General features: G+C 31.9%; 1 protein-coding gene across 1 annotated transcript; it reads right to left on the bottom strand.

Moving 5' to 3' along the window:
• Window positions 1-3,284: 3,284 nt before the first annotated feature.
• On the bottom strand, window positions 3,285-4,947 carry LOC129286920 (NAC domain-containing protein 92-like). Its single transcript, XM_054923027.1, has 2 exons — window positions 4,161-4,947; window positions 3,285-4,045 (listed from the first exon to the last, which is right to left on the bottom strand). Exons 1-2 carry the CDS (start codon window positions 4,596-4,598, stop codon window positions 3,536-3,538), a joined length of 948 nt encoding a protein of 315 aa, XP_054779002.1. The 5' UTR covers window positions 4,599-4,947; the 3' UTR covers window positions 3,285-3,535.
• Window positions 4,948-10,428: the final 5,481 nt, after the last annotated feature.

Here is a 10,428-nt window from a genome sequence, read left to right as displayed (position 1 = left end):
CTCTTGCTCCAACGCGTGATTTGTAAGGTCTCCATTACTTAATCATGTTTCTTGCCAAAATTAAGGTAATAAAGAGATTAACCCTCAAAAGATTACCAAAGTTATAAAGTTTTATAAAAAAAAATTTCTCAAGTCATTTACAATGGAATCCGAAATTCAACATTTTAAATCTCAATTAATACTTATAATGTTTAAATCAGTTTTGCAAACAGTATGGAAGTTTAAAAATCAAATGGGACCTAAAACCATGAGTTTTAAAAATCAAAAATGGATTTTGTGTAAAAAACAACACGTGTGCCATGGCTCATCTTTCTTTGTGTCGTACGTCGCAATGGATTACAAGAATTTAACAACATTAGTGCTGTCATTTGATAGCACATAGAGCAAATTTTTGACGCGTTCTAAATCTCCATTTGATATCCGATTGAGATGATTTCGGTGTTTACATGAAGCTTTCTCCTAGCCCTAACTCATGGCACCAGTTTCATATTCAAATTCTTTTTTTTTTAATAAAAAGTTTGAGACCCATATTTATCACTTTTCACACAAAACCCACAACTTTAGTGTCCCAACTCAATCACAAGTGCCAAAAGCCTATACCAACTACCCGACCACACTCAATAGATTCTAGTGGACCTGTGTAATGCACCACACATAATCAAAAACACATATATTTTAAAATCATCACTCAACCTTGAATTTCACAAAAACACAAGGGGGAGGAAACTCATACACAAAATCATCATTTTAATTTCAACTCTTTCAAGATATACATGTTCCTACTTGTATAAGTATTTTGGCCTTACCCATGGGTTTACAACCAAAACTCATTAACTCATGGCACAAAATACACAAGTTGCATATGATAGTAATGCAAGTAGTACAAAAACAATGACATGTGATCCTAGTTGACAATTATACAACATTAATACCCAAGTAAAGTTAAGAGGCATGAAAGTAGAATTTCATTACATGCCACCCTTATTAGTCAATCCCCTCATTTAAAATTTCCTCTCCCCTCCCTTTTCCTCAAACTAAACAAACTTTTAGTCAATCTCATTACACGCCACCTTTATTATTATACCCTTTCAACTCATCTACTCCTACTCAATTGAATCATATTCCGTGTTGTTGTTGCATGTCCCCCTCTTTTGAGATTTAAGTGTTTGATTTATTTGTGCTATGAGCGTATTGAAATCAAAACAAGGTTATTTAACGAAAGAAATTAACCGCTAAGGGGGTGGCATTTGCTTCATTTGATGATCCACCATGTTTAAAAATAAAAATGTTATATCCAGTCGAAAATGGTGCAAGATCATCAAATAAAGACATAAATGATTTAAATTGAGTAGGAGTGGGTGAGTTGAAATTATAAAGAAATTGAAGTAGGATGTGAATTTAGATTTGAATTAAATTCAAATTCATACATTTTAAATTCTCTAAAGAATGAATTTTGTTCAAATCCAAATTTAAATTTAAATCACATATGTCCAAACATAGCATTAATTTATTCTTGATGTGAATGTGTGAAGCATCTGTATCTCTAGATTTTCTCAGCCTGCATCACATTTAGAATAGATATATGGTGCAGGTTGCATATGATAATCAAATAAGCTTTGTTTTGAAAATTAAGAATTTACATGTATAAAAAAAAGAAAATTAAGAATTTACACACACATACACACAAATTTGTAAATAGAGTTACAGAATATTGATACATGCGTTGTATATATATGACAGGGAAAATTACATTGGTTTCATATAAAAAAATTTATTATCAAGAAGTCTCATAAAATTTATAAAATACTCATAAATTTCAAATCCTGTACATTTATAATTTAACTAAAACATTGATAATCGGACAACGGTCATTTACAACTTACAATTACAAGTTGTCATTTTTCTTTACAAGTTGTAAATGACCATTGTCCAATTGTTAATGTCCTTAATTAAGTTATAAGTGCATAAGATTTGAGAATATTTTATAAATTTTATGGACCTTTTGATAATAAGTTTTTTTATATGAAACCTAAATGTAATTTTTCCAATATGATAGCTAACTCTGCCTTGGTTTTTCCGTGACGAATACTAGCTAGCCATACTTGATTTTTATTTCTTAAAACAAATATGAGATCCGACGCTGTCTACCTGGCCATTTCTACCAGTTATTGAATTAAAATACTATCTAATAATTACTGTTTATCCCCGAAATAAGAGTAATTGGCCTCCTCCTTTTTTTTTTTCCAAGTTCGCTTCTTGAAAAAAAAAAATGCGCACTACTGCACACAGGCTTATCTTTTTATAAGATACAGATAAAATAAAATAAGGCATAATTCTGTGAAGAAAATAGAAATAAAATGCTGGCTCTCCCGAAAAAAGACAGGTATCAAAATTATGTATATATTTGATTTGAAGTGTTTGTGAATGACACGCCATTCATCACCATGCAACTATGGGTTGGTGGCCTAATAAAGAGGCAGGGAGACTAAGATGACGCATTCTATTGCTAATCATTCACTAACTAATCTACCAAATCAAAGTCTCCTTTTCAATTATATTCTTCCATTTGCTGTATATTCCCACTCTTTCCACTAGTTGGGTTCCTCTCCTTCGTCTTTATTTCCCTCTTCACATTGTCATAAAATAACCTTTTATATGGCTTATATTAAGGATTGACAAAATCCTTCTAGAACTTGTCCTGGGACCAGAAGGAGTATTCATCTAATCCTATTTGAATCACTTCTAACATGTTTTCATAGAATTAATGAAAATATTAAAATTTAAATCTCATTAATTTTATTTAAAAATTTAATAAGTTTTCAACTTTAATTACTCTTGTTAAGTACATATCCTTTTTGATAACATATTTTCTCTTATTACTATTTAATAAAGCAAAAAAAAATTAATCACACGACTTATAAATGAAGCAAAAAAAAAAAAATCTCTCCCTTCATCTTATAAATATCAATAAGACCGGAGGGAATACTCAACAGGCTTAACCAACTTCTTGATTCTCAATCCTTAAAGAATAATATTTGATATATAAAAAATATTTAACTTTTTTTTAAATTTTTAAATTTATTAAAATTAATGACCACAATAAAGTGTATTTGGGAATCCCAACTTGGTGTACTTAAGAATGGGGAACATGGAAAAAAAAAAAAATCAACTAGTACACTTTTAATTACCTTATGTTTAGGACCAAATTTAATAAGATTAATTTTAAAAGTTTGCCTCAGTAATCAGTATAAGAGGGATTGCTATTTATTTTTCCAAAACGAAGGTTAATCATAAGACGGCAACCAACAAATTATATATTTATACATTCACTGCTATATATAGGCAACCACAAATTTAAGATCAACAAGTTCAATTTCTAATTCCTAGTAATATGCATGCATTTCCAACCCTTTACATAACCTTTTATAATATATATATATATATATATATATAGATATGTGATGCAGTCGCAGGCAATTTATGTACGCCAATCATTTTTCTTTTTTAACGATGCTCCAAAACGCCGTTGAGTTCTCTAAGTGGAGTAATCCAAGAGGCAACCAATGTTCAGGGCCCCAGCAGCAGAAGCTGATGACGAGTATTGTTGATTCTGAAACGATCTCTGGACCATCCCATTTCCATTGCCGTTGTATCTCACAGATGATATATCTCCACCCAAGTCTCTCCATCCATTGTTTTCCACCGCCGTCGTCATCCTCATCATCACCTGCTGATCTTCTCCCAGAAAGCTGTTTGGGAACAGCGACGAATTCGAATTCCCTACTAGGGGCGCCATTAATGGCGCGGACTGGTCTGAAGAACAGGACGAAGAGCCCAAGAATATTAATGGCGTCTCCAGGCTATCCACTATGTCGTCGGAGAAGCAGGTCACGTGAGATGATTCCCCAAACTCTGTTCGATTCGGCGAGGCGTCCATTAACGGAGGCAATTCAGAAGGAGCGGCAGCGCCTCCAATCTCCATCATCATCACCTTCTTCATCAGCCCATCAGTCTTCTGAAATACTCTGCACAGAACCCACTCATTCTGAAAGGAAACAGAGCATCAACTCAGGGTGGTGTGGGGGGGGGGGGAAGAAAGATGTATAGAATCACATGAATATATAATAGAATCGGAGTTGAGAACAGAGGAGAGAGTTGACCTTGGCGGGGAGGACATTGGAGCGGTGGAGTCTATATTCATGCATGACCCAGGAGGTTTTTTCACCTTTGGGGGCTCTGCCTCGGTAGAAAACCAGAGTTTTCTTCATCCCAAGAAGAGCCTTAGCTTTGAAGATCTGCTTGTCTTTGCCGGTGGCCTTCCAGTAGCCGGCGGGGGTGGCCCTGTTTGTTCTAGAACCAGTGGGGTATTTGCGGTCGCGGAGGAAGAAAAAGTAGGAGTGTTTGTGAGGCATGTTGAGGGTGGAGGGAAGATCCCAAGGGTCGGAGGAGTTGAAATCGGCGTGGGCGATGGGGGCAGCGGAGAAGGAGGGGTCGAGAGCCTTGGGAGAGAGGTAGTGGAGGATGAGCTCTTCATCGGTGGGGTGGAATCTGAATCCGGGAGGCAATTCAATGGAGTCAGAAGGAGGAGGGATTTCCATTTCTTGGAATGAGAGGGATGAATTAATTGCAGGAAGTGAGCGAAGGATATGAATGAATAGAGAGAGAGAGAGAGAGAGAGAGAGAGCGGGAAAAGAGGAGGAGGCTTGGGGGAGTTAAAGTGGGAAGGGAAGAGAACAGAGATAAGCATGAGGTGGAGAGAGAGAGAGAGAGAGAGAGAGTGGTTAAATAGAGTGATTGAAGAGGAAGATACAAGGAAAAGGTGGTGGGGGTGGCTTGGGGCATATTTGAGCTGATCATCTCTGGTCTCTGTGCCTCTGTCTCTTCACTTTTTCATGTCATCACTACTCTCATATCATAATTTGCTGTTGCTTCTCTCCTCTCTTCACCACTCACACCCCACCTCACCTCTTCCGCTTTTCTCCTCCCTTTCTCTCCGCTTTTATTATCTTTCCAATTGATTTAATTTTTAACATTTAATTCATTTTTGTTATCAATTCACTTTTTATTATTTGAAGAGCAGGTCATCTCAATAAAATCTGTACTATTGAAATGAATAACGTATTATTAAGTTGGCAACCATGTGAATTACTTTCAAAAATATAATTATATTGACAAAAAAACTCAAATTTTTTTTAAAAAATAAAAGAACTAAGCAAAATTTTAAGAGACTAAATTAATAAAATTTAAATTAATTTAAGAATTAATTCATTTTTATTAAATCACATATATATCACATCATCAATCTACTTTATATATATATATAATGAACTTGAGAGCCAATTTCTGTTTCAAAACTTAAAGAATTAGTGCAATAACTTTTAAAAAAATAAGAAAAATAAATTAATAAAAATTAAATTTAATATGGAAAAATCAATAACAGAGATAAATTTAAAAAACTAAATTTTTTATTATCCTAACCATAAAATAATAACTTCATTGACAATATAATTTTTTGTATGAAATTATTAATTTAAGAAGCTTTATCATTGAATTTTTTAGATAAGATATTTTTATGGATCAGGTGGTCTTACGTGTTTGCTAGAATCATGTTACGAGAAGCCTCACTATTCAAATAGTCAAAATTTATAGTTGAAATGTAACTTTGAAGATTGGATATACTTATTTTTTATGTGAATTAAAGTTTAGGTTTTACTTAGCAATTCAATCTTTACAGAAACGAACTTTTATTATTAATTTGGAATTTCGGATTCCATATTAATTTTAAAAATTATTTTCAAGAAAAAAAATCTTAAGCTCACCGAATTATTTATATAGGAAAAAAAACGCTTTCACAGTCACGCACGAGAGACTTGATCAGCAAGAAGCAAAAAACCATGTGACCCAAAGAAGAAGAAAAAAAACGCGGATACAGTTTGTTATTCCTATGATTAGACAGGGTTGGTATTATATTTATATCATTATAATTAACAACAAAGTTAAAAATTGAAACCAGCTGTGTTGTCATTTCTTTCCTTTTAAAAAAACAAAAACTAAAAAAGGGATTTGGTGATGATATTTGTTTAGGGCCAGATTTTTCCCGTTAGGCACACAATGTTTTCAAGTGACAGTGCTCTGGGGGATAGGGACCAAGCTCCGCCATTTATGTCTCTTTTGAATTTTGTCAAGTCCACGTGTTCCCAATGCCTTCGAGTCCTTGATGATGATGCGCTTTTACTTCAATCATTGGGCAGCTCGACCATGTCTGTCAAATCATTTCAGTAATTACATCTAAGAAGGATTTCACCTATGAGATATAACGTCATTTTGATGATATTTTTTAAATAATATCCTTTCCTCTCAAATTATAAAATAATTTAATATCATGTTATACATATCAATAAAATATAATAATAATATTTTATAAATTTATGTTTTTCAAAACAAAACTAAAAATTTAAAAACTGTCCCTCACACACTGAATCATTATATTATATCATTTTAATTATCTCTTTATTTAAAAAATAATATTAAAAATATATTATTAATAAAATTTTATTTTTTTCAAGTTCTTTCACACTCTGACATAATAAAATTTTTTTAAAATTATCTTATAATTTAAAATAAAAAAATGTTTTTATTGTTTGACAAGCAATTAATAATAGTTTTAAAAGGTCTGCATTCAATTCCATGATTCTCACTCAGTTTGCTAAAGAGAGAAGCAGTCATGCACATTGATTAGCTTTTGGACGGCCATGTGTCCTCTTGATCTCTTACGCCGGGCTAGGCCCGTATAAAAAAAAAAAAAAATAGTGAAGAGCAAAGGTAGAGAGAAGAGAAAATTGGATGGATATAATCTTTTCTTCCTACACTTGATTGAGTGAAAGAAAATGAGAGAAAAAAAAAATTATAATTTCATCTAGACAATAATAACCTCATTATTTATAGGAAAATATTTACATATAATAAAATTTAATATTTTAATGTATTATGTATATAATTTTCGTTATATATTATTGATCTAATAAAGATATAATTGTAAATTATTTTATCTGATGCTGCCAAAAAAAATTATTTTGTTCAATTTTAAATTTTATTTTTTAAATTATTAAATATATAATAACTTAAATTTTAAAATAAAAGAAAAATTAAGATGAAAACGAAAAAGATTCATGAGTATAAGTTTGAAAACTGAGTTACCTCTTTAAAATTTCTCCACATTTAGAGAGAAAAGTTGAAAGTAAAAACATATAAGTCTTGCATAGTATTTTTCCTTCTAATTTCTTCTCCCTTTCATTTTTCTCTCATTAGCCAAGAAGAAAAAAAATATCATTTTCTCTCCACTTTTTTCTCACACTTTTTTCTATTTCCCCAGCTTTTCTCTCCCAAGCACAGCATTAATCCCTCTCCCGGAATTATTCCTTGTAGACTTCAATTTGTCAATTCACAACTGAAACTAGCCTCTTTGATAAAATAATTTTAAAGAATATTCTAATTAGTTTAACTAGAGTGTTTTTTTTCCCGTTAAAAAAAGACCGGTTTGTTTTCACAAGTTGCAGGTCAAATGATTCAATCCGCTTCTAAGTTGAAGCTTTTCTAACCCAATAGAAGGTGGGCTGGTTGGCCGGCCTGCTATAAGATCGGTCGGTCGAGGGGCCACTTTTCTTTTTTAATTATTTAACTAAAAAATAAATATTAAATATTGATTTGATGTATTTAAAAGATGAGAACATTACATGAAATGAGTATATGGTGATAATTCAAAACATATTTTTATTAATCAAGATGGTCTATTATTTATATTAATTTTCAATATATACATATATAGTATAAAAGTTCTAACAAATTATATTATTTCTGAGTTATGATGACTTATATATAGGAAAATATGAATGAGTAAAAACGTTGGATGGGCACACGTGCGTGTCGAGTAGATTCATTAGTTGTGTGTCGTGAGGCTGAGAGATGAGAACCGCGAGCAAACGATGTTTTTGTTGTTGTTGTTTCTTCCAAAGATACTTGAAATTTGCATATGAAAAATGTGTTTGTGTTTGAAGATGCTAAAAGTCGAGCTGCTTATTATCAAATCAATCAAATAAATGGTTTTGACGATTAATGACAAAATTATAGTCCAATTCTATTAGGTCACACTGATCATAAACAAAGCAATTTGTTGAACATATGAAAGCACCTAGTTCCAATGACAGACCCGAAAAATTTATCAAGGAGGGCAATATTTAAACTAAATATAAGTATTGATATTTTTGAAGAAAATATAATTCTAAATATTAATTAAACTAATATATAAATAAATTATATGAAAAGTTTAAAAATATATATTAGTTTCATTTGTATCATAAATTTGTTTTCATAATAAATACAAGAGTAAACAATGTTTTAAAATATGAATACTTGATAATTTAAAGATAGTATGGGGTAATTAATTTTTTTAAGGGGATAGTAATTTTAAAAGGAAGCAAGTGTAATGTTAACTAAAAATCAAATGCAATTTTTTCTTTTTTCGACGGGCTTGCCTCATCTATGCTCAATGTGAATACATCTCTGTCTAATTCAATGAGTTAACTACTCAATTGGTTGGGTTAACTTAGTTTTCAATATCTCGGTGGTGTGGTTGCAACAATATCTGATCCTCACATTGTTTATCTCAACATGGAATTAGTATACATGAAATGGCATAGCGGCTCAATTATTGGAAGCTCAAGTCTCTTGTACTGTTGCCCAAAGCTAAATGCCTAGTAACTTGCATTTATCATCCAAGATTCCCGCCACTTCCCCACCCACAAACTCTGATATTCAAGCACGTACCACATCAATCCTCTGACGTCGATTCTTCAATATTAATTATGAATATGATCGATTCCCCGCTTTTGTAAATTATTAATTATTCAATTTGGTTTACCCATTACTAAAACATGCGACTCAGTGAGAAAATTTAGTAAGGGATGTTTTATTCCTCTATGAAAGATCAAGTTAGTGAGGAATTTAATTTAGTGAGAAACTCTATTGAGGAAGAAAAATTAAACTCTAGTACTGTTACGCGAACGAAGATACACACACATGTTACAATAAACATTGATTGTCATCAATATGAGCAGTTGAGCACAATAGAAAAGGAATGAGGCAAGACTAGGGGTATTCAATCTGGACCTGTCCTGATTGGCCCGATATCATCCCGATCATATCGGGACGGGTCTTCTTCCGACTCGAAATAATCGGGATGAGACTTTACGGAACGGGACACGGGATTACTATCAAGACGTCCCGTCCCGTCCCGTCCCGAATATTATATATATTATTTTTTATTTTAAATATATTAATTATATTAATATAATTTATACTTATATTAATTATATCAATTATAATTTTAATACTTACAATTCTTATTTAAAACTAAAGTGTTTTTATATTGATAATTTTAATAGCATGGAGTAAACATGGCGATATCTTTTTTATAATATATTAATTATATTAATATAATTTATTCTTATATCTATCTATTTAATAACTTTTATTTATAACATATTTCTTACTTATTTTTAGAAGAGTAATTAGCTTAGTACATCTTCACTAAAGTAGAAGAACAATTATTTGATGTTGTATTTGACTTGCCTGTTATTGCTAATCTTATAGCATAAATATCACTTGTATTTTTTATTATAATATGTCGTGGTGATTAATATAATTCAATAATTGATTTTAAATTATTGTTATTTATGTACTTGTGTTATTTTAATTTTAAACTTAATAAATTATATAATTTAAAATTTAATGAACATTATTATCCAGATCTTTTTTCGATATTATTTCATTTATCGGGACGGCGGGACGTCCCGATCTTGTCCCGGTCCCGTCCCTACTCTTAACGGGACAGGATGACTTTCGGGACGGAACGGGACACAGGACTAAAATTCAGTCCCGATCTTTTTTTCGGGACTCCTGGTCCCGTCCCGTCCCGCGAACACCCCTAGACAAGACAAAGATATACAACTAGCATGGTATGCAGAGTAACTTTCGCCTGATAAATGCTTCCTGGACTTCACCAAGGATCCCATCTAAATTAACGCAAGCTTTAAGAAACCTGGCCTCCCAAAGGGTTTCAATTTTATGAGCAATGTTAATAAATATGAATGAACAAAACAGAGTTTGCTGAATATTTGTCATGTCTCCATGTGGATTGGCATGTAGATCAATCAAACTTCATTCACTCGAGCACAGGTAACCTCTTGTGATATTAACCTGCAGACATATATAGAGTAATTCCAAAACTGATTTAGTCAAAACATCTCTCAACAAATTCATCACTTGACTCAACTATTGAACTAATATAACGCGATGCAATAATTGATATATATATATATATATATATAGGAGCTAAACCATTAAGAGTAATGGAACAAATACATTCCTTCC

This window comes from Prosopis cineraria, unplaced genomic scaffold, assembly GCF_029017545.1.
Source record: "Prosopis cineraria cultivar Desert tree isolate PC_DT_omini unplaced genomic scaffold, ASM2901754v1 PC1, whole genome shotgun sequence".
NCBI classification, from domain to species: Eukaryota; Viridiplantae; Streptophyta; class Magnoliopsida; order Fabales; family Fabaceae; genus Prosopis; species Prosopis cineraria.
Note: the sequence above shows the minus strand (reverse complement) of the source record. Positions and strands in the feature narration are given on the sequence as shown.

Coding starts and splice junctions, on each gene's coding strand:
- LOC129286920 (XM_054923027.1), bottom strand. CDS start 4,598: ATGGAAATCCCTCCTCCTTCTGACTCCATTGAATTGCCTCCCGGATTC. Junction 4,046..4,160: donor CCAATGTCCTCCCCGCCAAG/GTCAACTCTCTC, acceptor GTTTCCTTTCAG/AATGAGTGGGTTCTGTGCAG.